The sequence below is a fragment of the Pleurodeles waltl genome, chromosome 4_1, assembly GCF_031143425.1.
Source record: "Pleurodeles waltl isolate 20211129_DDA chromosome 4_1, aPleWal1.hap1.20221129, whole genome shotgun sequence".
NCBI classification, from domain to species: domain Eukaryota; kingdom Metazoa; phylum Chordata; class Amphibia; order Caudata; family Salamandridae; genus Pleurodeles; species Pleurodeles waltl.
Genome location: NC_090442.1, coordinates 120,204,358 through 120,231,507, shown reverse-complemented (window position 1 = coordinate 120,231,507; position 27,150 = coordinate 120,204,358). Strand labels below are relative to the sequence as shown.

At 48.4% G+C, this 27,150-nt stretch overlaps 1 protein-coding gene across 1 annotated transcript in view; it reads right to left on the bottom strand.

The window, feature by feature from the left end:
* Window positions 1-19,753, bottom strand: part of LOC138287099 (olfactory receptor 5I1-like) — a 145,137-nt gene extending 125,384 nt beyond the window's left edge. Inside the window, exons 1-4 of the mRNA XM_069227461.1 lie at window positions 19,506-19,753; window positions 19,260-19,405; window positions 8,053-8,992; window positions 6,113-6,176 (exon numbers count right to left, since the gene is read on the bottom strand). Of these exons, the coding sequence (XP_069083562.1) occupies window positions 6,113-6,176; window positions 8,053-8,992; window positions 19,260-19,405; window positions 19,506-19,753 (1,398 nt within the window). The remainder of the gene's footprint in view (window positions 1-6,112; window positions 6,177-8,052; window positions 8,993-19,259; window positions 19,406-19,505) is intronic.
* Between the last annotated feature and the right edge of the window lie 7,397 nt (window positions 19,754-27,150).

Here is a 27,150-nt window from a genome sequence, read left to right as displayed (position 1 = left end):
GATACAGATTCAGGCTTTGCCTACTGGAGGATTTTGAGCACCATAAATAGCACAGGAAAAAGACTGTAAAGGAAAAAATCATGCGCAGGCGAAGGTCCAAAAAGTATCTGCTTGACTGAGGACTCTTGTGGCCATGAAATTTGCATTTCTCTATCTCAGTGCTTTTCAGACAAAAGCAATGGCTTCAGTGGAACCTCATCCAATTCCCATTCGGCTTTGAGAGTACTTCAAGGAATAAGGAGTATAACACTACCCTTTTAGAGGACTAAGGCTTCTATTTCAAAGACTAGGCCAGAGTGTAAAATTGTTTATTTGGATGAACTGCTTGGAGTATCCAACCCTTACTCAACTGTGTTGGCCTGAAATTGTACCTAAGTCTTGGTCAACCACAAATGCTGACTAATGATTGGACCATATTTTACTTTATCATAGCATTTTTTTACCTTAAATCGTAAAAAGAAGGAGATCATATCTCTGGTACTCCTCATTGAATTTTTGACATTTTAGTGTCATTTTGCTCAATAAATATTTCTCTATTTTCATAAAGTGATTGTGAGATTTTTATTGTATTGAATTTGGCCTTTTCTCTATTTTATTTCTGCTACTTACTTTACACATTTTCCTAAGTTAAGCTTGACTGCTCTGTGCCATAGCTCTCAGAGCTTTAAATCCAGGATTATTGAAATTATTGAAACTCAACCCCAAGTGCCACACTCCACAACCAAATTCCCATCCCCCAGTGCCTTGATACCCTGCACTCCACCCTTAAAGTGAAGAGGTCCAGTGAGTCCATCGCATCTGGGGCTCTCCTATGGCTCTCCCGAGCTCATACCCCTTCCCCTCTCCCCCTGCCCTTTAGCTGAGTGTCTTGTCATAGCACCCAGAAGCCCTCTTGTGGCTATCAGTCACCGACTAAAAAGAAACCATCAATTACTGGCTTGTCACCGGGAGATATTTAATTGAATGATCTGCTAAACAATGTGGTCCCAGCTACCAATGGCACAATGAAATAATACTGCCGTAGACAATATTAAATTTTTGGAATAAAAAAAAAAATCAGCTCAAAGAACTCCCCCTCATTGACATTGCCAGAGGCACCACCCAAGTTTATGCTGTCTTTCTAGGGCTTTAGCAGCGTCTTCGCTTGCTCAACTGTTTGTAGGACATGAAACGGACCTTCCAACAGTACTTTTAATTTTGATTGCCAGACTACAGTTGCCTGAATGCCTTGCCATTTCAAGGATTAATCATAATTTTAAACTCTTGACGGCATTGAGCTTCCTGTGCTGAAAGACCTGGAAAAACATTGAAACGCCCTTTGTCAGATAAAGGAAAACCTTTGGATTTGATAGCAGCTTATAAAATGACTTCTTTGACCTTAAAGTCCCCAAATTTCACCAAGAAAGGTCGAGGATATTTCATATTCGCCTGCCGATTCAAAGAAACATGATGGGCCTGATTAATAGTAAAATCTTTTGGTGTAGCAATACCCTCAGGAAAAACATGCTAAGAAAGCAAGTCAGTCATAAATTTCACCGGGTCTTGCCCATTCTCGAGCCCGTCTGGAATCCCCACAAAACCCAAATTGGAAAGCCTAGCACGATTTTTCAAATCATCCATCTTTATTTGGGTTTCAAGTATCTGGCATTTGAGTTGCACTATCTGAGGTTCCACAGTACTCTGAACATCCTCCAAGTCTGATATGCTTTGTTCTGCTTGGGCCAACCTAGAATTGATATGAGCAAGATTTTGATTGATAAGGGCCAACTGTGTTTGTACTTCTGCATGAGCTTTATTGTCCTAAGCCTTCTTAATTCCCCCACCATTTGTAACAGAACACTTTCCAGTTGTGGATCCAACACCCAAATTTGTGCTGAATTACCATTTAAACTACCATCAGTAGAATTGCTGCTAGTAATAGTTTGAATAAACAGCAGCTGCTAAGCCAGCTCATTATGCATACTTGCTGCCTGTAACTCTTATCACTGCCGATGAAGTGACCATGCTTTCTGTCTACAGGGGCCCCCAAGCTTTTGCCAAATAGAGGATAAAGCAATGGTTTCTTGCAGGCTTCTGGAAAACTCTCCACCTGAGACAGCGCTTGCATTGGTAGCATCCGGGGACCTTGCTCTTGTGAGCTGCGCTCTCAACCTGGTGAAAGCGAAAACACTATAGAATCTGGTGGAGGTATGGCTGATCCTCTACCCTGGCCCCCAGAGGAGAGACCACTTGTTTAGAATCTTTGTAAGTTGAGCCCTCACAGTTCTGAAGATTAGTTTTCCTCTTGCTACCTTGTGGAGAAATCTGGTATGTTTTAGAGATTTTGGGTACTCGTGCTAGTTAGGATTTCCGTTAAGTACACCCACTAATTAATCAGTGTCTGAGTCCAGCCTTCTTCATTTATATACCAACCCCGGACACAGGAGAAACAGGGAAATCCAGCTAAATTCTGATCTTTCTGAGCTTATTGACAGCTGCTTTTGACATTGGGGGGAGTGGTAATGTCAGATTTGGGACAAGTGTAGGAGGCTGGACTGGCTTGTAGTGAGTACCAAGGGGTACTTACACCTTGCACCAGGCCCAGTTATCCCTTATTAGTGTATAGGGTGTCTAGCAGCATAGGCTGATAGATAATGGTAGCTTAGCAGAGCAGCTTAGGCTGAACTAGGAGACGAGTGAAGCTCCTACAGTACCACTAGTGTCACTTGCACAATATCATAAGAAAACACAATACACAGTTATACTAAAAATAAAGGTACTTTTATTTTTATGACAATATGCCAAAGTATCTCAGAGTGTACCCTCAGTATGAGGATAGCAAATATACACAAGATATATGTACACAATACCAAAAATATGCAGTATAGTCTTAGAAAACAGTGCAAACAATGTATAGTTACAATAGGATGCAATGGGGACACATAGGGATAGGGGCAAAACAAACCATATACTCCAAAAGTGGAATGCGAACCACGAATGGACCCCAAACCTATGTGACCTTGTAGAGGGTCGCTGGGACTATTAGAAAATAGTAAGGGTTAGAAAAATAGCCCACCCCAAGACCCTGAAAAGTGAGTGCAAAGTGCACTAAAGTTCCCCAAAGGACATAGAAATCGTGATAGGGGAATTCTGCAGGAAAGACACAAACCAGCAATGCAACAACGATGGATTTCCAGTCGAGGGTACCTGTAGAACAAGGGGACCAAGTCCAAAAGTCACAAGCAAGTCGGAGATGGGCAGATGCCCAGGAAATGCCAGCTGTGGGTGCAAAGAAGCTGCTACTGGACAGTAGAAGCTTAGGTTTCTGCAGGAACGACAAGGGCTAGAGACTTCCCCTTTGGAGGACGGATCCCACACGCCGTGGAGAGTCATGCAGATGTGTTTTCCCGCCAAAAGACCACCAACAAGCCTTGTTAGCTGCAAATCGTGCGGTTAGTGTTTTTGGATGCTGCTTTGGCCCAGGAGGGACCAGGATATCGCCAATTGCGTCATGGGACAGAAGGGACGTCGAGCAAGACAAAGAGCCCTCTCAGCAGCAGGCAGCACCCGGAGAAGTGCCAGAAACAGGCACTACGAGGATGTGTGAAACGGTGCTCACCCGAAGTTGCACAAAGGAGTCCCACATCGCCGGAGACCCACTTAGAAAGTCGTGCAATGCAGGTTAGAGTGCTGTGGACCCAGGCTTGGCAGTGCACAAAGGATTTAATCCGGAAGTGCACAGAGGCCGGAGTAGCTGCAAAAGTTGCGGTTCCCAGCAATGCAGTTTGGCGTGGGGAGGCAAGGACTTACCTCCACCAAACTTGGACTGAAGAGTCACTGGACTGTTGGGGTCACTTGGACACAGTTGCTGGATTCGAGTGACCTCGCTCGTCGTGCTGAGAGGAGACCCAAGGGACCGGCAATGCAGTTCTTTGGTGCCTGCGGTTGCAGGGGGACGATTCCGTCGACCCACGGGAGATTTCTTCGGAGCTTCTAGTGCAGAGAGGAGGCAGGCTACCCCCACAGCATGCACCACCAGGAAAACAGTCGAGAAGGCGGCAGGATCAGTGTTACAGAGTTGCAGTAGTCGTCTTTGCTACTATGTTGCAGTTTTGCAGGCTTCCAGCGCGGTCAGCAGTCGATTCCTTGGCAGAAGGTGAAGAGAGAGATGCAGAGGAACTCGGATGAGCTCTTGCATTCGTTATCTAAAGAATCCCCAGAGACCCTAAATAGCCAGAAAAGAGGGTTTGGCTACCTAGGAGAGAGGATAGGCTAGCAACACCTGAAGGAGCCTATCAGAAGGAGTCTCTGACGTCACCTGGTGGCACTGGCCACTCAGAGCAGTCCAGTGTGCCAGCAGGACCTCTGTTTCCAAGATGGCAGAGGTCTGGAGCACACTGGAGGAGCTCTGGACACCTCCCAGGGGAGGTGCAGGTCAGGGGAGTGGTCACTCCCCTTTCCTTTGTCCAGTTTCGCGCCAGAGCAGGGCTAAGGGGTCCCTGAACCGGTGTAGACTGGCTTATGCAGAAATGGGCACCAAATGTGCCCATGAAAGCATTTCCAGAGGCTGGGGGAGGCTACTCCTCCCCTGCCTTCACACCATTTTCCAAAGGGAGAGGGTGTAACACCGTCTCTCAGAGGAAGTCCTTTGTTCTGCCATCCTGGGACAAGCCTGGCTTGACCCCAGGAGGGCAGAAACCTGTCTGAGGGGTTGGCAGCAGCAGCAGCTGCAGTGAAACCCCAGGAAAGGCAGTTTGGCAGTACCAGGGTCTGTGCTACAGACCACTGGGATCATGGGATTGTGCCAACTATGCCAGGATGGCATAGAGGGCGAAATTCCATGATCATAGACATGTTACATGGCCATATTCGGAGTTACCATTGTGAAGCTACATATAGGTAGTGACCTATATGTAGTGTACGCGTGTAATGGTGTCCCCGCACTTCACAAAGTCCAGGGAATTGGCCCTGAACAATGTGGGGGCACCTTGGCTAGTGCCAGGGTGCCCTCACACTAAGTAACTTTGCACCTAACCTTTACCAGGTAAAGGTTAGACATATAGGTGACTTATATGTTACTCAAGTGCAGTGTAAAATGGCTGTGAAATAACGTGGACGTTATTTCACTCAGGCTGCAGTGGCAGGCCTGTGTAAGAATTGTCAGAGCTCCCTATGGGTGGCAAAAGAAATGCTGCAGCCCATAGGGATCTCCTGGAACCCCAATACCCTGGGTACCTCAGTATCATATACTAGGGAATTATAAGGGTGTTCCAGTAAGCCAATGTAAATTGGTAAAATTGGTCACTAGCCTGTTAGTGACAATTTGAAAGAAATGAAAGAGCATAACCACTGAGGTTCTGATTAGCAGAGCCTCAGTGAGACAGTTAGGGGCTGATTCTAACCCCAGCAGTCTTCGACCGCCGGGGCGAGGGTCGGCGGGAGCACCGCCGACAGGCCGGCGGTGCCCCGCAGGGCATTCTGACCGCGGCGCTTTGGCCGCGGTCAGAAAGGGTAAACCGGCGGTCTCCCGCCGGTTTACCGCTGCCCTCAGAATCCCCCATGGCGGCGCAGCTTGCTGCGCCGCCATGGGGGATTCTGACCCCCCCTACCGCCATCCTGTTCATGGCGGGAAAGCCGCCATGAACAGGATGGCGGTAGGGGGGGTCGCGGGGCCCCTGGGGGCCCCTGCCGTGCCCATGCCAATGGCATGGGCACGGCAGGGGCCCCCGTAAGAGGGCCCCGCAAGGTATTTCAGTGTCTGCCTTGCAGACACTGAAATACGCAACGGGTGCTACTGCACCCGTCGCACCTTCCCACTCCGCCGGCTCGATTACGAGCCGGCATCCTCGTGGGAAGGGAGTTTTTCCCTGGGCTGGCGGGCGGTCTTTTGGAGACCGCCCAGGGAAAAACTCATTATGAAGACCGCGGAGCAGTATTATGGGGGCGGAATTCTGGCGGGCGGCCTCCGCCGCCCGCCAGAATTAGAATCACCCCCTTAGTCACTACAAAGGTAACACATTCAGGCACACTTATGAGCACTGGGGCCCTGGCTGACAGGGTCCCAGTGACACATACAACTAAAACAACATATATACAGTGAAAAATGGGGGTAACATGCCAGGCAAGATGGTACTTTCCTACAACAAGACACAGTGGCCGCAAGCCACACTTGCTTGTGAGCAAGCAGCCTCCGCAGCCTCACCGGCATGCCCCATGCAGCAGTGGCAGGGCTACCGTACCCCGGGTTAACACTGTTGCACTGTTGCACAGTCAGCAAAGAGATCTGCCAGGTAATTATTCTCTCCTCCTTCTCTCTCTTTTTTTTCACCTTCTATTATTTCCTCCCTGTGTTTTAATCCATGCCGTGTCATGTGGCTTGAGCTGCTTGGTTGCACCGCATCCCACCAGTAATTACTCCCCCTCCTGGCTCACTGTCTATGTAGTAGCGCCAGGAGTCCTGCCTCAGTGGAGCCCACGTGGGACTGCATCTACCAGGTATCCTTTCTGTCAATGCAGGTCCAGCCTAGCACACAGCAAGATCCCTTCCTGCCACTGCTGGCCAGCTACAATAACCAGGAACTGCTCTGGGTCCAAGTCATAGCTGCCACCATCACAACCATCACCACCATCACTATAGCTTCTCGAAAACCTTTTTCAGAGCAGGCGTTAAAATGAAGCACCCATTTTAATCATTGGGCCTGTCCTGCACTTTGCTGCACTAGTGTCAAAATCTTTGATGCTAGTGCAGCAAATCACCACAATAGCGTACAAAATGTTGCTGTTATTGTCCTAACAACCGCCATGGTGCGTGGTATTGTAAATATGGTGCAACCATTGTGTTGTTAGGTGGGGCAGGGGCAAGGAATGAAAAATGGCGTATTGGGACCGATGCACCACTTTCTTGTAAATATGCCCCATTGTTCACAGCAACAACTCTTTTATCCATGACAGGAGCTAATTCTGATTAAAATGGGTTGGCCAGTTGACACAAGTTTTCTCCATACCCTGGGTTTGTTTTACCAGGGATCAGGGACGCTAAATGACTTCATCTGTCTCAGACTTGCAAGGTATACAAATGGTATGGCAAAAAACTAACAATAGGAATGATTTTTATGACCCATCCTAAACTTGGTGGCAATCACACACCCATTCTGGCTAGCGCCGGGACCAGGGAAAGGTAGATCCTGATGGCAGAGCCAGCTCCTATCTTTAGTCCCCAGCAATCTAAGTGAGGGAGACTAAGCAAGAGGAGTGCCTGTTATCCTACTAAAAAATTTAACCCTTTGGGCCTCATTTACAAGGAACTGATGCATCAGAATCGATGAGCCAGTTTTCTTGTGCCAGCCCTGGACCCCCTAACGATGCCATCGTAGAGGAGTATTTACGATACAGTGCTCCATGATGCACATTTACACAGATGTGTCAGAAATTCTGATGCAGCTGTTATGCTAAACCGACGCATTGCTGGACTAGCGTCAAGAAAATGACACTACTCCAGCAATGCAAGGTGGGGTCCCATGATAATAAACCCATTGTCAAATGAATGCTTAATCTGAGCAGGCAATAAAAAATGTATGCTGTGAAGGCGCAGATTTTCGCAGTGAAATCTTGTAGATTTTACTACACCAGTTCTGCATGGCTTTTAATGGGGGAATACATCCTACCTGGTACAGGTATAATGTGACTCAAGGCTTCACAAACTGGTGCAATGGTCACATGATGCTAATGTGGCATTGGAATGGCGCTAGGCCCTCTTAATTCTGGGCCTAATTGCCATAAAACATATTTCTTTGCAATTTGATCAGCAAAGTAATTCAGCAGGCTGAGTAGATCATGTACATTTTTCATTTCAACTTAAATGTTTGGTTCAGTTGGACAGGCTGCTATAAAGTAATGCTTATTTTCAGATCTGTTTAGGAGGAAACAATAACTCACTGATACAAATGTTTGACATTGAACATGAACTGCACAAGTTATCATACATACAAATCACCTTCCTTCAAATACTGCTACTAAAAGTCCATGAATTATTTATTCACATTTTTTGAGCAACGGAGAGGGTTTCTATAAAACAGGATTTTCTTCAAAGATTCCTTAACTTCCTGATTCCTCAGGCTGTAGATCAGTGGGTTGAACATTGGAATTGCAACTGTGTACAAAACTGAGGCTGCTCGCTCTGATTCAGGGGAATAAAGTGAGGGTGGTCGCAAGTACATGAAGAGGACTGCACCATAGAAAAGGATCACGCAGGTCAGATGAGATGCACATGTCGAGAATGTCCTTTGCCTACCTGCCACAGATGGGATTTTGAGCAAGGCAGATATAATGTATGTATATGACATTAATATTGTGACGAGAGATGTGCCACTAACCATCGTTGCACAAATAAATATTACAGCCTCATTAATGAATGTGTCCGTGCAGGACAATTTCAAGAGGGGTCTAACATCACAGATGAAATGGTCCACCACTCTTGCCTGGCAGAACTTTAGCTTAAATGTTAGGTTGACCTGCAGCAAGGAGTGAGCAGTGCCCAATGCAAAGGATGCAGCTACTAGTTGAATGCAAAGTCCCCCAGTAATAATTGTGGTATAATGCAGTGGTCTGCATATGGCAACGTAGCGATCAAAGGCCATCACTGATAATAAGAGGCATTCTGTTGATCCCAAGGCACAGAAGAGAAACAGCTGTGTAGCACATCCGATGAGAGTAATACTTCCATCTTTGTTTAGGATATTAACTAGTGTATTAGGAACTACAGCAGAGGAGTAACAGATGTCCAAGAGAGACAAAGAAGTGAGGAAGAAATACATAGGTGTGTGAAGGCAAGGGTTAAGCCTAATGAGCAAGATGAAGCTTCCATTTCCCAGAATTGTAATCAAATACATGGCTGAGAACACAATGAAGAGAAGAGGTTGTAGGTCTGGGTCCACTGCAAAGCCTGCCAGGATGAAATCTGTCAGCAAGGTCCTGTTCACTTCCTCTGATGAAAGCATGCTTATTGGGATATCTTCTGTAAGAGTAAGTAATAATCAATCAAAGTCACATAGAGAAATAATAGAAATACAGGTATGAGAAGAGCATATGGATAGATGTGGAGAAGGCTCTAATAGTTTTGTTTAGCTTATTGATTCTTTGCATGATTGATCAATTTCATTGCAAGTGTAGGAAAGTACCCTCTTTTTGTCATGGTTACCCCCATTGTCTGCCTGATGCCAGTGTACTTGACTGTGTTCACTGGGATCTTCCTAACCAGGACCCCAGTGATTGGGCTCTCTCTCCTCTAAATCTGGTTGTTACATACTGGTAACCTAGTATTTTTCACCCACAATTGGCAAACTGGTGCCCCCGTTATAAGTCCCTAGTACTTAGGTACCCAGGGCATTAGGGTTCCAGGGGATCCCTATGGGCTGCAGCATATATTTGATCACGCATAGGGAGCCCATGCAAAGGTTCCTGCAGGACCAGGTCACTTATAAGTCACCCCTATGGCAGGCCCTCGAGCCCTGAGGGAAAGGTGCAAAGTACCTGTGTGTGAGGGCACCCCTGTACTAGAAGAAGTGCCCCCACGAACTACAGGCCTATTTTCCCAGACTTCATGAGTACGGGCCATTTTACGTGTGTACTGGGTATACGTCCCTAAGCTATGTCCAGCTACATAATGGCAACCCTAAACATAGGCATGTTTCATGCTGGGATAATACCCCAAGGCTTTTGCAAGCTTTGGATGTATGATTCCATGCACCTTTAGAGGACCCACAGTATTGCCATTACAGCCTTCTGAGGTGTTCCAGGCTGCCCCAGCTGCTGCCACCTCAGAAACAGATTTCTGTCCTCCTGTTGCTTGAGAAGTTCAAGCCCAATAAGGCAGAACAAAGGATTTCCCTTGGGAGAGGGGTGTTACACCCTCGCCCTTTGGAAAAAAGATGTTACAGGCTTGGGAGGGATAGCCTCCCTAAGCCACTGGAAATACTTTGAAGGGCACATTTGGTGCAATCCTTGCATAATCCAGTCTTCACCGGTTCAGGACCCCCAGTCCCTGCTCTGGCACAAAACTGGACAAAGGAAAGGGGAGTGACCACACCCTTGTCCATCACCACCCCAGGGGTGGTGCTCACAGCTCCTCAAGAGGGTCTCTGGGTTTTGCCATCTTGGATTCCAAGTTGGTAGGGAACTCTGGGAGCATCTGAGTGGCCAGTGCCAGCAGGAGACATCAGCCCCCTCCCCTGATAGGTGCTTACCTGTTTAGATGACCAATCCCCCTTTCAAGGCTATTTAGGTTCTCTCCTTTAGGTTGTTCTTCATATTCATATTGCAAGTCTCCAGCAGGATTCCTCTGCATCCTCCACTTCACCTTCTCACTGAAGAAACTACATCTGACCCTCCAGCAACTCTACAACTGCAACAAAGAAGCAAAGAAGACTTCTGCAACATTGCATCTTCAGCTCCTGCAACAACTGCAACTGTTTCCTGGTTGTCCACCCTCTGAGGACAGCCTGTCTTCAGCCTGCACCAGAGGAGTGAAGGAATTTCCCTGTGGGGTGAAGGCATCATTCCCCTGCTCCAGCAGGCAACTACTGCATCAACAACCAGTGGTGTGAATCCCCTCTCTTGCTGGGCTGCGTGGATCCTGCAACACGGGTGGTGGACTGACGTCCTACTGTCCAAAGTTGGTGGAGGTAAGAGCTTGCCTCCCCATGCTAGACAGTACCCCTGTGCACCACGTGAGTTGCAATTGTCTAGGCCCGTGGGCATTCTTCCATGAAGTTCTTCATGCACCTTGAAGCTCTGGCCCCCAGCACTATATCCTGCAATGCACAGCTTCCTGAGTGGTTCCCCGGCAGTGTGGGAGCCTTTGTCGCATTGCTGTGTGGGCCTCCTTTTGCACCTTCTTTGTCCCTGTGCTGTGGGACTCCTGTGCATGTTGGTGTCTTGCAGTCTCTTCTGGTTCTTGCATAGTCTTCTATCACAACTTCTTGCATGTTCTAAGAAACTTACTGTGATTTACTCCTGTTTTCCTGATGCATCAGAATCGATGAGCCAGTTTCTATTACTTACCTTTGGGGGTTCCTAATACTCCCAGTGCCCCTCTGCACACTACACTTGCCTAGGTGGGAAACTGACTTACGCATTACACTTTCTTAGTATATGGTTTGTCTTCCCCCTAGGCTAATTTCTACCTATGGTGATATTCACTAATTGAACTGTTTTCTAACTGTTTTTACATTTATTTATGGATACTAGTGTATATAATTTGTGTATTACTTACCTCCTAAGGGAGTATACTCTCTATGGTATTTTTAGTATTTGTGTCACCAAAATAAATTACCTTTATTTTTGTAACACTGAGGGGGTGATTCTAACTTCGGCGGGCGGCGGAGGCTGCCCGCCGAAGTTCCCCCACCAAAATACCGCTCCGCGGTCGAAAGACCGCTGAGGGTATTTTGGGATTTGCCCTGGGCTGGCGGGCGGCCGCCAAAAGGCCGCCCGCCAGCCCAGGGCAAATCAGCCTTCCCACGAGGACGCCGGCTCAGAATTGAGCCGGCGTAGTGGGAAGGTGCGACGGGTGCAGTTGCACCCGTCGCGTATTTCAGTGTCTGCATAGCAGACACTGGAATACTTTGTGGGGCCCTCTTACGGGGGCCCCTGCAGTGCCCATGCAGGGGCCCCGCAGCACCCCCTACCGCGGGGGAGTCCCGCCAGGAACAGGATGGCGGTAGGGGGTGTCAGAATCCCCATGGCGGCGGAGCGCGCTCCGCCGCCATGGAGGATTCTGCAGTGCAGCGGGAAACCGGCGGGAGACCGCCGGTTTCCCGCATCTGACCGCGGCCGAACCGCCGCGGTCAGAATGCCCTGCGGGGCACCGCCGGTCTGTCGGCGGTGCTTCCGCCGACCCTGGCCCCAGCGGTCTCAGACCGCCGGGGTCAGAATGACCCCCTGAGTGTTTTCTTTCTTGTGTGAGTACTAAGTGTGACTAAAGTGATACTGCATGAGCATTGCATGTCATCCACACTACCCCTAAGAAGCCTGGCTTTTAGAAAATGACTACAGTTCACTAATAAGGAATAACTGGACCTGGTATAAGGTGTAAGTACCATAGGTACTGTAGGAAAGTACCATCTTTCATGGCATGTTACCCCCAGTTTGTGGCCTATATGTCAGTATGTTTTACTGTGTTGTCACTATAGTCTAGTGACTCCATATTCCACTCCAGATTGACATACTGGACACCCTCATAGGTCCCTAGTATATGGTACCTAGGTTCCCAGGGCAGTAGGGTTCCAGGAGATCCTTATGGGCTGCAGCATTTCTTTTGCCACCCATCAGGAGCTCATACAAACTCTTCTTCACAACTGCCAAATGCAGCCTGAGTGAAATAGTGTTAGTACTATTTCACAGACATTTTCATTGCACAAGGTAACTGATAAGTCACCTATATGTCTAACCTGCAGCTCCTGAAGGCTAGGTGCAAAGTTACTGTGTGTGAGGGCACCCTTGCACTAGCAGAGGTGCTCCCATGTTGTCCAGGACCAATTTCCCAGACTTTGTGAGTATGGGGAATGCCATTCTAAGTGTGCACTACAAATAGGCCAATACAAGTATGTAGATTCGCAGTGGTAACCCCGAAAATGGCCATGTAAGGTGTCCAGGATTGTGAAATTGTACCCCCAATCTGATTCTGGCATCGGGGGGGCAATTCCATGCACCCTGGGGGCTCCACCTTGGACCGCCAGTACTGCCAAACCAGCTGTCTGAGGTTTCCTCTTCAGCCCCAGCTCCTGCCACCTCACAGATAGGCCTCTGCCCTCCTGGGGCTTGGGCATCCTAATCCCAGGAAGGCAGTACAAAGCATTTCCTTTGGGACAGGGTTGTTACACCCTCTCCCTTTGGAAATAGGTGTTACAGACGTGGGAGGGGTATTCTTTCAGAGCCTCTGGAAGTGGTTTGAAGGGCACAAACAGTGCCCTCCTTGCATAATCCAATCTACACCATTTCAGGGACCCCCAGTCCCTGTTCTAGCATGAAACTGGACAAAGAAAAGGGAAGTGACCACTCCCCTGTCCATCACCACCCCAGGGGTGGTGCACAGAGCTCCTCCAGCGTGTTTCTGGCGTTAGCCATCTTGGATTCCAAGGTGTTGGGATACTCTGGGAGCATCTGAGTAGCCAGTGCCAGCAGGGGATGTCAGAGACCCCTCCTGATAGGTCCATACCTGGTTAGGTAGCCATTCCCCCTCTCAGGGCTATTTAGGGTCTCTCCTCTGGGTGTTTCCTTAGATTCGGTTTTGCAAGACTCCAGCAGGACTCCTCTGCAAACTCTGCTCCATCTTTTACCATCGGATCAACCGCAGAACTGCTCCAGGAACACTACAACTGCAACAAAGTATCCAAGAAGGCTACTGCAACTCTGTAACTTCTGCTCCTGCCAGCAACTGCAACAGTTTCCAGGTTGCACGCTCTGAGGACTGCCTGCCTTCTTTGTGCACCAGAAGGACTGAAGGAATCTCCTGTGGAGTGATGGAGTCACTTCCCTGCTTCAGCAGGCACCTCTCTGCAGCATCAACCAGTTCTCTGGGGCTCCTCACCTGTCAATGAGCATGATCCCTGGAACACAGGTGGTGGACCAAAGTGATCCTGACTGTCCAAAGGTCCAGCTGTCCAAATTTGGTGGACATAAGGGCTTGCCTCCCCGAGCCAGACAGTACCCCTGTGCACTGCATTTTTTTCAGTTCCTAGGGATCTGTGTGCTTCTCCATGAAATCCTTCACGCACAGCGTAGCTCATGTCCCCAGTACTCTATCCTGCGACGCTCAGCTCCCTGAGTTGTTCTCCGGTGGCATGGGATCCCTTTGTGTAGAGCTGCGATGACTGTGATTTGCAACTCATTTGTCCCCGTGTCCTGGGTCTCCTGTGGTTGCTGCTTTGTCTTTTGAGGGCTCTCTAAAGTGCTGAGAGCCCCCTCTTCTCAGTCCGAGTTGAGACCCCCAAGTCCCTCCTGGGCCCTGGTAGGGCCTTTTCCCACCAACCACAACATTTGCGTGAGCCAAGGATTGTTGGGGGAATTCAATGACGAAAACCAGCCTGCATCCAATGACTCGACGTGGGACATCTCTTGCACCAAGCAGGAACCTGCAGCTGTCTTCTTTGGTGCATATCTGGCTTTTTCTTCCAACAGAGAATCCACTTTTGCACCTTCATCCGGGCTAGCAGGGGCTCCTGTTCTTCCTGGACTCTTCATCTGTTCTTGGACCTGGTCTCCTCTATCCACAGATCTTCAGGTCCCGGAATCCATGATTGGTGTCTTGCAGTCTTGCTTGGTTTTTGCATTATTCTTTATCGCAACTTAAAGTGTGTTCTGGGGAAACTTGCTGTACTTTACTCCTACTTTCCTGGGCTCTGGGGTAGGGTATTTTACTTACCTTTGGTGTTTTCTTACACTCCCTGTGCCCCTCTACACACTACACTTGCCTAGGGGGGGAACCAACATTCGCATTCCACTATTTTAGTATACAGTGTGTGTTGCCCCATGGCCCATTGTAGCCTATGGTGATTTTCAGTGTTTGCACTATTCTATGATTGTTTACTTACCTAATTTTGGTTACTACTGTATATTTTCTGTCTAATACTCAGCTCCTAGGGGAGTATAGCCTCTAAGATATTTTTGGCCTATTTGTGGTAACACTGAGTATTGTCTACACTGCCTACATTTCACTAATAAGGGATAACTGGAACTGGTATAAGGTGTAAGTACCTGTGGTACCCACTACAAACCAGGCCAGCCTCCTACAGGTACCCACCACAAATAAGGCCTGCCTCCTACAGGAAGCCAAAAATTCCTTATGTGGAGAAGTGTGGCTCAATGGTTAGAGCGGCAGACCCTGAAGCAGAGATCTGGCTCAAGACCAGGGTTCAAGTCCTGCTTCGGCAGGTCTTGGGCTCAATTCCCCTTGACCAGATAATTCTCGCCTCAGTGACTAATCTAATTCATGGGTCCCACTCTGCAACTCTGGGCAATAGCTTGCTTAATCTCCACAACGGCCCCCACAGCGCTTGGATGCCTGGCTTCACCCTGGGGGTGCTCAGGAGTGGGCGCCTCACAGGGAAAAGCCAGGAGGGGTTCCATAGCAGTATGAGTACAGCGCCTTGAGACCCTAACGGGTGAGTAGTGTGCTATACAAGTGCTAATTTAAAAAAAAAAAATGTAAATTATGTAATAAGAAAGAAAAGGGAAGAAGATAGCAAACAAGGTACAGATGATAACATGTGTCACAGCAACAATTGCTGACTAGTTTGAATAAAAAGAATTGTAAAAAGCACCATCTAAGAAATAACCACTTTAAAAAGAAGCATGCAGCCAACCCAGATATATAATTGAAGTGAAAGTGCTTTTTGTCATCATTTAGTCTATGTTAGCATTTACAATGCACACAAAAGCAGACTATGAATCTTAAATGAATAAAGATTTGTGGATGAACACTAACGCCTAACACACTAATATAAATACAAGGGGTACAATGCTAAGTATCCTTAAAAGTTCATGGCCTTATGGTATGGTTGCATCAAAATCACATTTAATAAATCAACATCTCATCTCACAAGCAGTTAACGTGTGAATGCTATCCAATTAACAGCCTGTAACTACAGGTTGGTGAATCAATTGTTGGGATTAAATGAAATCTACTATTTCATATGCAAAGGCTGCTGTGCAATTTAGATGCAGGGAAAAAAACCTTGGCCTTTCGAGGACCAAAATGAATTACATCAAAGTCACAATAAGTGCAAGCATTTCTCATCAAAGCATTTAGAGCACCAGTACATTTCAGTGCAGTACTTGTCAATGTCTACAAGAACAATAAATATTTTCTGATGACGAAGGTATTAGAGCACACAGCATGACCAAAGATTAAAGCAGAGTTGTTTAATATAGTCCATATGAGCACTACCAAAAACAAATTGAATAATCTGCTTGCTCCATGGTGCTGCAGCGTTCAACATCATTGTAGCAGCCTTAATAAAAGTAAAAGATAGTCAATCAACCGTACTCCCCTTTCATGCATTCTTCAACTGCAACTTTGCAAGATCTTATCTTCAATTGTCTGAAGATAGATACAAGCTAATAAAGTCTGTTGCGGGACAGGCAGGTGCATATGCAGAGAATGTGGGAGAGAACCTCCTTCGTAGAGCGACATTGACCACCTGTTAATTGCCCAAATGTGTGTGCTTTCATTGGGATCAAGCTGAGCCACAGCCGGAGTAGTTGTGTCTTGATGTGAAGTTTTGATGGGCTCAATAGATTTGACTGGAAAGTTAACAGTTGATATAAGTCTGCTGTTAAATGTGTGTTAGAAATGGAGTCTCTGGTTGGTAGCCAGTTTGCACTCTGTCTAAGTAGGGACCCTTACTCTAGACAGAGTAATTGAGAAACGCACCTAGGGAAACCCCTGCACACCCCATTGGTAGCTTGGCACAAGCAGTCAGGCTTATCTCAAAGGCAAAGTGTAAAGTATTTGTAAATTCAGACAGAGTAACACAGTGAAAACACAACAAAAATATTTAACACCACTTTGGAAAAACAGCCAATATATATCTGAGTAAAACAAGACCAAAATGACAAACAAACAACATACACAAGTAAACTAATGATTTTTTAAAGATTGTGGTATCCTGGCGTGGTGATTGAGCCATTCCCAAGAATCCAAAGTCAATGGCGCCAGTTCCAGAGTCACACAGACTCCAGGCACAGTACTTTTAGGAAGTGAGGAAACAGGCCGGTGCACGGGGTCAGGGAGGAGAGGCGCCGCTGGATCTGGTGTGGTGTTGGTTCCTTTGATGTGGAGCAGTGGAGGTGAGACGCCATCAGTGCGAATCGTCAGTTCATTTTCTGCGGAGCAGTGGAGATGAGGCAGCGTCGGTGCAAAGCATTGGTTCCTTACTCTTAGGAAAGGTCTATGTCCAGCGGGTCAAGACGTGGTGGGGCGACCTCATGGAGTCGTGGTCATGCCACAGAGCTGCAGGCACTGCGGTGGAGTCGGGTGTCACAGACATCGGTGACACGCCACTCGGGACTCACAAAGTCAATCGACATCAACTGGCTGTGGCGGCGACAGGCCTGCGATGTCATCGCACTCCAGCGGGGACCACGGCTTCAGGTGCAGGCGGTGTTGCGCGGTCAGGCAGCGGCGTCAGTCCGGCATCATCCGAAGTCGGGGCACTTGGTTTTTCTGTGAACCCAGAGGCTGGTAGATGAAATATTTGCTGTCTTTGAGACTTCTTAACAGCCTGCCAGCTCAGTCCAAGCCCTTGGAGAAACTTCACAAGCAGGATACAGAGCAAAGTTCAGTCTTTGCCCTCTCTAAGGCAGAAGCAGCAACTGCAGGCCAATCCAGCAAAGCACGCACAGCGAAGGTGCAGTGCTCCTCCTCCAGCTTTTCAACTCCTCTCCTTGGCAGAAGTTCCTAATGATCCAGAAGTGTTCTAAGTATTGAGATTTGGGATCCACTACTTATACCCATTTCTGCCTTTGAAGTAGGCAAGCTTCAAAGGAAAGTCTCTGTTGTTGACAAGATCCTGTCTTGCCCACTCCTGGCCCCAGAAACACTCCAGAGGGTTGGAGACTGTATTGTGTGAGGACAGGCACAGCCTTTTCAGATGCAGGTGTCAGCCCCTCCCTCCACACTCTAGCCCAGGAGACTCATCAGGGTATGCAGGACACTCCTCAGCTCCCTTTGTGTCACTGTCTAGAGGAAAGTCACAAACAGCCCAACTGTCAGTCTGACCCAGACGTGGACTCCATAGGCAGGCAGAGGCACAGAATGGTGAAGCAAGAAAATTCCCACTTTTGAAAATTGGCCTTTACAAACTGACAATCTAAAAGCCAACTTTACCTAAAGGTGTATTTTTAAATTGTGAGTTAAGAGACCCCAATCTCCAAAGTCCCCATTTTAACCTATGGGAGAGATAGGCCTTGCAATAATATGCAATGAATTTGGCAATATTTCACTATGAGGACATGTAAAACACACCAGTACATGTCCTACCTTTTAAATACACTACACCATGCCCATGGGGCTACATAGGATCCTAACCTAGGGGTGACTAACATGTAGTAAAGGGGAAGGTTTTGGCCTGGCAAGTGGGTTCACTTGCCAGGCCGAAGTGGCAGTTCAGGACTGCACACACAGACACTGCAGTGGCAGGTCTGAGACATGTTTACAGGGCTACTCTTGTAGGTGGCACAATCAGTGCTGCAAGCCCACTAGTAGCATTTCATTTACAGGCCCTAGGCACCTCTAGTGCACTTTACTAGGGACTAACTAGTAAATCAAATATGCCTATCATGGATAAGTCAATTACCAATACAGTTTACACAGAGAGCACATACACTTTACCACTTGCCAGCAGTGGTAAGGTGCTCAGAGTACCAAAATCAGCGAAAACGAACTCCAGCATCCAGTCAGAAATACAGGAAGCAAAGGCAAAAAGACAGGGGAAACCATGCCAAGGATGCCAGGTCTAACGCGTGTACCCCAGCTGAAAGTGGGGTGAACTACGCAACCCTATGGGAGTTCTCATCACTAAGGCAGAAGAATCTGGACAGACCGTCAGCATTAGCGTGTTCTGTACTAGGGCGGTGTTCAACAGTAAAGTCGATTCCCTGTAGGGAAATGGGCCACTTCAACAATTTTGGGGTCTGACTCCTCATCTACATTAATCATCTGAGGGGCCTGTTGTCTGTCTGAACCCGGAAGTGAGCCCCAAACAAGTAGGGTCTTAGCTTCTTCAGTGCCCAGACCACAGTAAAAGCTTCTCTCTGAATTGTATTCCACCTCCATTACCTGGAGAGTAACCTCCTACTAATGAAGGCTACAGGCTGGTGTAGGGCCTCTTCATTTATGTGAGCTAGAACTGCCCCCACACCATGCTCGGAAACATCAGTCTGCACAACAAATTCCCTGGAGAAGTCGAGTTTCTTCAGCACGGGTACTGTGCACATGGCTGCCTTCAGTGCATCAAAAGCAGTCTGACAAGCCTCTGTCCACATCACTTTCTTGGGCTGCTTTTTGGAGGTCAGCTCAGTCAAGGGGGTAACAATGGTGCCATGCCCCTTGACAAACCTCCTGTAGTAACTGGTGAGATCTGGGAAGGCTTTCACCTCTGTTTGGGTCTTGGGGGGTTCCCAAGCCAGAATAGTGTCAATTTTGGGTTACAGAGATGCCACCTGGCCACTCACCACCTGGGGTCCCAAGTAAACCATAGATCCCTGTCCTTTTTGGCTCTTACTGGCCTTAATAGTTAGAACTGCATACTGCACGGCCTTCAACAGTTCACAGAGGTGCTGCAGGTGTTTTTCCCAGCTGGAGCCCAATACTGCGATGCCATCCAGGTAAGCTGCGCTGAAATCTTCCAGCCCAGCCTGATTGGCCAACCTGTGAAAGGTGGCAGGGGCAATTTTCAACCCAAAGGGCATAACCCTGAACTGGTAGTGCCCCTCTAGGTTGGAATATGCTGATCTCTCTTTTGGTCCACCGGTCAAGGCAATCTGCCAGTTCCCAGATATCAAACGTGCTGAGGAACTTGGCAGCTCCTAGCCTATCTATGAGTTCATCAGCTCTGGGGATGGGCTGCACATCAGTGTTAATGATGGAATTAAGTCCACGGTAGTCCACACAAAACCTCAGTTCTGGGGTAGCACCAAAGGCAGCAGTCTTTGGGACCAAGATTACTGGGCTGGCCCTCGGACTGCTGGAGAACTCAATTACCCCTAGTGCTCCCATCTTGGAAACTTCATCCTTGATGGTGGCTCTGACCTTGTCAGTAACCCTGTATATCTTGTGTTACAAAGGTGGACTGTCCCCAGTGTATCATAGGTACACAGATGAGTGACCCCTGCGGTCATGGAAAACAAGGAGACAAACTGTCCCACCAACTGGTGGCAGTCCCTCTGTTGGTCTGGGGTCAGGGTTAGGGAGAGGTTCACACCTTCCATAGACAGGAAGTCAGGATGAGGCTCAGTTCAGACCCCTCAAAGTGAGGTTTGAGGAGGTTGACATGTAGGACCCACAAACGGTTCCTGGGAGTCTGCAAGTCCACCAGATAGGTGACATCACTCTTATGCTCCACCATCTCTAAAGGCCCAGTCCACTTGTCCTGGAGAGCACGAGGCTCCACTGGGGCCATGACCCACACTTTCCAGCCAGGCTAAAACTCAATCACAGTGGCATTCTGGTCGTACCACTGTTTCGTGTCCTCCTGGCTGGCTTCTCGGTTCACCTGAGTGAGTTTCCTGGAGCGCGCAGTCTGGTTTCTAAAGGCCAGCACATAGCTAAACACGACCTGGGGGGCTTCATGGAAGATTTCACCAAGACCTCCTTCACCAGACTTAAAGGTCCCCTCAAATGGTGCCCATACAGTAGCTCAAAGAGGCTAACACCAAGTCCCTTCTGCTGTACCTTCCTGTAAGCAAAGAGAAGGAATGGCAAGAGGATGTACCACTTATGCCTCATGGGCTTTGACAGGCCCATTGTCATGCTATTCAGGGCACGGTTGAATCTCTGAACCAACCCATTCCCTTGGCGGTGGTAAGGAGTGGTGAACTTTTAGGTCACCCCACACTCCTTCCACAGACACTTCATATTTGTAGATATGAAGTTGTTACCCCAGTCGGACACCACCTCCTCGGGGGAACCCCATGCAGGTAAAAATCCCTATCAGTGACCATTCCACCATAGGATCTGTCACTGACCTCAGAGGGATGGCCTCTAGGTACCAGGTAGCATGGTCCACCAAGACCAGGATAAACCTGTTGCCCTTGCCTGTCTTGGTGTCCAGATGCCCCACAATGTCAATCAACACCCATTCAAAAGGGGTGCAGACAAAAGGGAATGGTTGGAGGGAAGCCTTGCATCTCCTCCCACTTCTGCCACTTGCCTGACAAGTCTGGCAAGACCTACAAGATGCATCAGAGTGCCTGCACATTTGGGGACAGTAAAAGTGGGTGACAATCTTCTCAAAAGTTTTGTCCCTCCCCAAATGTCCTCCTAAAGGCACATTATGAGCCAGCCCCAGTAGGAAGGTTCTGAAGCACTTGGGTACCACCAGCACACGGGGTGCCCCAGGCTCAGCAACCTTGGGCTCACTATACAGGAGGCCATCCTCCCAATAAATCCAGTGTGATCCAGTCTCCTTGCCAGATGCCTGCTCTGCAGCAAGCCGCCACAGACCCTCAAGAAAAGGCCATGACTTTTGTGCCTCACAGATCTCTTCCCTGCTGGGACCCCCTTGCTGCTGCCAATGAGTCAGCTTGGATGCTTCCCCCAGTTCAGCCACTTGTTCCCCTCTAGGCCACAGGGTGTCCCCCTCTGGTTTAGCCTCCTCCTATGCCATGGGAACGTCTGGGGTGGGTTTCCCACTCCCCTTGCCTTTCCTGTTCCTGGCAGGCACCTGGGCCAGTCTTTCAGGCTCCAGGACTCCCTAATAACCCAGATGGGCTGCCATAAACTGGGTGGTCATACATACCCACACAGGCAGACCCAACATCTCCATGTGTGACCGTCATTCCACCTCACTCCAAGGGGAATCCTCCAGGTCATTGCCTAGCAGACAAACAATAGGCATGGTTGGACTCACAGCTATCCTCAAGGAACCTGATAACCCCCCCCCCCCCCCTCAAAAGGAACCTGCGCCACCTTACACAGGTGCTCTGAGTTGTCTACTGCAACTACTTGGCGAAACACAATGGGAACTACTTGCTCTTTAGACACTAGGTGACAACTCACAGAAGTCACACTGGTTCCTGTGACTCGGGCATGAGGGTCTTTTGGACCATCTCACTGTCCCCTACTGAAACAAGGGTCGTGTCAGCTGGCTCACACCCTTCTCCTAGAACCAACTCCTGTAGGAGGCTGGCCTGATTTGTGGTGGGTACCAAAGGTACTTACTGTAGGAAAGTACCATCTTGCCTGGCATGTTACCCCCATTTTTACTTGTGTGCATGTTTGTTTTTGCCTGTGTCATTGGGATCCTGCTATCCAGGACCCCAGTGCTCATAACTTGTGCCCTGTCTGTGTTCCCTGTGTGGTGTCTAACTGTATCACTAAGGCTCTGCTAACCAGAACCTCAGTGTTTATGCTCTCTCTGCTTTTAAAATTGTCACTGCAAGCTAGTGACTAATTTGACCAATTCTGATTGGCACCATGGAACACCCTTATAATTCCCTAGTATATGGTACCTAGGTACCCAGGGTATTGGGGTTCCAGGAGATCCATATTGCCTGCAGAATTTCTTTTGCCACCTTTAGGGAGCTCAGACAATTCTTACACAGGACTGCCACTGCAGCCTGAGTGAAATATCATCCACGTTATTTCACAGCCATTTTACACTGCACTTAAGTAACTTATAAGTCATCTGTATGTCTAACCTTCACTTATTGAAGGTTAGGTGCAAAGTTACTAAGTGTGAGGGCACCCTGGCACTAGCCAAGGTGCCCCCACATTGTTCAGGGCAATTTACCCGGAGTTTGTTAGTGCGGGGACACCATTACACGTGTGAACTACATATAGGTCAATACCTATGTGTACCTTCACAATGGTAACTCCGAACATGGCCATGTAACATGTCTAGGATCATGGATTTGTCACCCCAATACCATTCTGGTATTGGGGGGACAATTCCATGCATCCTCGGGTCTCTAGCACAGAACCCGGGTACTGCCTAACTTGCTTTCCGGGGTCTCCACTGCAGCTGCTGCCAACCCCTCAGACAGGTTTCTGCCCCCCCGGGGCCTGGGCAGCCTGGTCCCAGGAAGGCAGAACAAAGAATTTCCTCTGAGAGAGGGTGTTACACCCTCTCCCTTTAGAAATAGGTGTGAAGGGATGGGGAGGAGTAGCCTCCCCCAGCCTCTGGAAATGCTTTGGTGGGCACAGATAGTGCCCATCTCTGCATAAACCAGTCTACACCAGTTCAGGGATCCCCCAGCCCTGCTCTGGCGCGAAACTGGACAAAGGAAAGGGGAGTGACCACTCCTCTGACCAGCACCTCCCAGGGGAGGTGCCCAGAGCTCCTCCAGTGTGTCCTAGACCTCTGCCATCTTGGATTCAGAGGTGTTGGGGCACAATGGACAGCTCTGAGTGGCCATTGCCAGGAGGTGATGTCAGAGACCCCTCCTGATAGGTGCTTACCTTTCTCAGTAGCCAATCCTCCTTTCTGGGCTATTTAGGGTCTCTCCTCTGGGCTATTCCTCAGATAACGAATGCAAGAGCTCACCAGATTTCCTGTGCACTTCCCTCTTTGACTTCTGCCAAGGATCGACTGCTGACTGCTCCAGGACGCCTGCAAAACCGCAACAAAGTAGCAAGAAGACTACCAGCAACATTGTAGCGCCTCATCCTGCCGGCTTTCTCGACTGTTTCCTGGTGGTGCATGCTCTGAGGTCTGTCTGCCTTCACCCTGCACTGGAAGCCAAGAAGAAATCTCCTGTGGGTCGACGGAATCTTCCCCCGGATAACGCAGGCACCAAACTTCGGCATCACAGGTCCTCTGGGTCCCCTCTCATCCTGACGAGTTTGGTCCCTGGAACACAGGAGCTGGGTCCAAGTGTCTCCCACAGTCCAGTGGCCCTTCTGTCCAAAGTTGGTGGAGGTAAGTCCTTGCCTCCCCAAGCCAGACAGTACTTCTGTGTGCTGCGTGATCTGCAGCTGTTCATGCTTCTGTGCACTTTTCCAAGGATTCCTTTGTGCACAGCCTAGCCTGGGTCCCCAGCACTCCGTTCTGCTTTGCCCAACTCGCTGAGTTGGACTCCGACGTCGTGGGACCCTCCTTTGTGACTCTGAGTCGACCTCTGTCCTCAGATCTTCAAAGTGCCTGTTCCGATACTTCTGCGGGTGCTGCCTGCTTCTGCAGGGACTCTCTGAGTTGCTGAGCGCCCCCTCTGTTTCCTCCTCCAAGGAGCGATATCCTGGTCCTCCTGGTCTCCAGCAGCACCCAAAATCCTCAACCACGACTCTTTCAGCTAGCAAGGCTTGTTTGCGGTATTTCTGCGTGGAAACACTTCTGCAACCTCCAGCATGCCGTGGGACATTTTCTGACCAAAGGAGAAGTTCCTGGCACCTTCCGTTGTTGCAGAATCTTTGGCTTCCTCCACCAAGAGGCAGCCCTTTTGCACCTTCATCCGGGGTTTAGTTGGCTCCTGCCTCCCCGGTCACTTGCGTGACTCTTGGACTTGGTCCCCTTCCTTTGCAGGTCCTTAGGTCCAGGAATCCGTCTTCAGTGCTTTGGTAGCAGTTGTGGTTCTTGCAGAATCCCCTATCTCGACTATACTGTCTTTCTGGGGTAGTAGGGTAACTTTACTCCTACTTTTCAGGGTCTTGGGGTGGGGTATTTTGGACACCCGTACTGTTTTCTTACAGTCCCAATGACCCTCTACAACCTACCATAGGCCTGGGGTCCATTCGTGATTCGCATTCCACTTTTGGAGTATATGGTTTGTGTTGCCCCAGGCCTAATTCTACCTATTGCATCCTATTGTGATTCTACATTGTTTGCACTACTTTTCTTACTGTTACTTACCTGATTTTGGTTTGTGTACATATAATTTGTGTATATTACTTACCTCCTAAGTGAGGGTATCCTCTGATATACTTTTAGCATATTGTCACTAAAATAAAGTACCTTTATTTTTAGTAACTCTGAGTATTGTGTTTTCGTGGGATATAGTGCTATATGATATAAGTGGTATAGTAGGAGCTTTGGATGTCTCCTAGTTCAGCCTAAGCTGCTCGACTATAGCTACCTCTAACAGCCTAAGCTGCTAGAAACACCTCTGTTCTACTAATAAGGGATAACTGGACCTGGCACAAGGTGTAAGTACCACAAGGTACCCACTAAAAGCCAGGCCAGGCTCCTACAGGTCCTGGCTAGCAGGATCCCAGTGACACAGTCAAAACACACTGACAAACAGGCCAAAAATGGGGGTAACCATGCTAGAAAGAGACTACTTTCTCATAACTCCTCCCCAAATTATACACTGGACAAACCCTATGACTGAGCTCCAGTGGATGCTGGTGTCCACTTGGGACATTTGGAGTTCCCCTTAATGTGACCCACCTGATCACATGCAAAACATTTGTTTGGACCCTTCTCTGCAGGTTTCCCTGTAGAGATCCAAGGCATCTTTTCAACTGGGGTCTGGGAATCTTTACCCTGGGAACTAGGTTGGGGCCCTTTGGAGAACTCATCCTGTTTACTCTTACCCCCCACTTCTTCTGATGGGGACTCTGCCCACCCTTGGCTGAGTCTCCCCCATGCCTCTTTTAGACCCTGGTGCTTTCCCACCAGTCTGCTTCCTGGGGTCAGTCAGCTTGCTGTCAAATAGGTGCTGGCTCAGCTCTGCAAAACAAAAACTATAGAAGTGCTCCCTCTCAATCAAATTGTATAGCCCCTCATAAGTAGTTACCCAATCATCCAGTGCCCTGCAAAAAAAGTCAACACATTTTAACCAGGTTTGAGAATCCCCCTTCTTGTAAGACCTGAACTTCTCCTTGTACTGCTGTGGAGTGAAGCCATATCTAGTGAGTAGAGTGTCCTTCATGAAAGAGTACGTTAGTCTCCAAGGATCGGGGATCAGGGATCAGGGATCAGGGATGTCAAGGTGTCCCTCCCCTCTACCTCAAAGTGCATCCACAGACCTGTCACCCAGTGTACCTCAGGTACCAGGGTCATGTGAAGCGCTGACTCATACCCCTTAAACCACAGGTGTTTGTCATCCTCCCTCTTGTAATCTTTTTACCAGGTCTTTGAAGATATGCACTCTATTTTTTAGGCTTCACTGGGGTACTGATGCCATTATCTGTGCTGCATCTGCCCCACAGATCCAGCTCCTTTCAACTCAATTCTTGTGCAAAGATCAGTTTCTTCTCTTCCAATGCAAGTCTGTCTTTTTCCTCTTCCCTTTTGGTTCTAGCCAGATGCAGCTCCCTCTCATGCTGGCGTCTGAGCTTCCCCAGCTCCAATTGGTGCCTCCTCTTTTCCTCCTGTCCTCCTGTCCTCCAGTTCCTCCTGGGTAAGGCCTTTGGATGAAACACTGGTGCCTGCCCTAGAGGCCCTACCTCCAGGTAGGTCAGGGTTATTTAACACAACATCATGTATGCTCTGTACCGCCTCATCCACAACAAGATCCTCCTCTGCTGTTTGGACCTCATCCTCTTTTGCTGCCAACCAATCCCTCAGCGCCTTTTGTAGCTTCTCCTTCCTAGCGGAGCTCTTGACTGGACATCCTAATTCCCTACAAAACTGCTTGAGCAGAGCCACTGTGTACTCCTCCAGTTTCTCCAACTCAAACACAGCTTTTGTAGACAGAGCTGGTGCATCCCAAGATTGAGACATGATTGTGAGGTTCAATGAAAATGCAAGAGTTCCAAAAAGAACAGAGAGTTCCTAAGAAAACCCTCCAAAAAAGGAAGCAGAAAAAATCCAAGGAGAAAAGAGCAATTAGTATGTGGTCACGTAATGGTTTGCACTGAAAACAGTAGTGTACACTTAATCACTGTATCAAGTACAAATACAAGTTCTATCCTCACCACTGATCACCAATGGTAGAAATGTGGTCTCTGGTTGGCAGTCAGTGTTGCACTCTGTTCAAGCATGGACCCCCACTCTAGTCAGGGTAATAGAGATACACACCTAGGATAAACCCTCCTCAACCCCCTTGGTAGCTTGGTACAAGAAGTCAGGCTTATCTCAAAGGCAATATGTAAAGTATTTGTAAAATTACACACAGTAACTCAATGAAAACACCACTTAACACAGCTTCAGAAAAATAGCTGATGCTTATCTGAGTAAAACAAGACCGAAACAACAAACATCCAACATATACAAGCAAAGTTATGATTTTGTAAAGATTAATCTTCACTATACTGCTTAGAAACAAAAATGCTGCAATTTGGTGCTATCACGGCGTCATTCCCAACAATCCGACACCAATGGCGCCGGTCACAGAATCATACGGACCCCCAGTTACAGTACCTTGTGAAAGTGAGGAAACAGGCCGGTGCACGTAGTAGGGAAGAAGATGCGTTGCTGGATTGAGTCTAGCATTGGTTCCGTTTCTGCTGAGCAGTGGAGGCAAGGAAGCGTCAGAGCGAAGTGTCAGTTCCTTGCTGCAGAACAGTGGAGATGA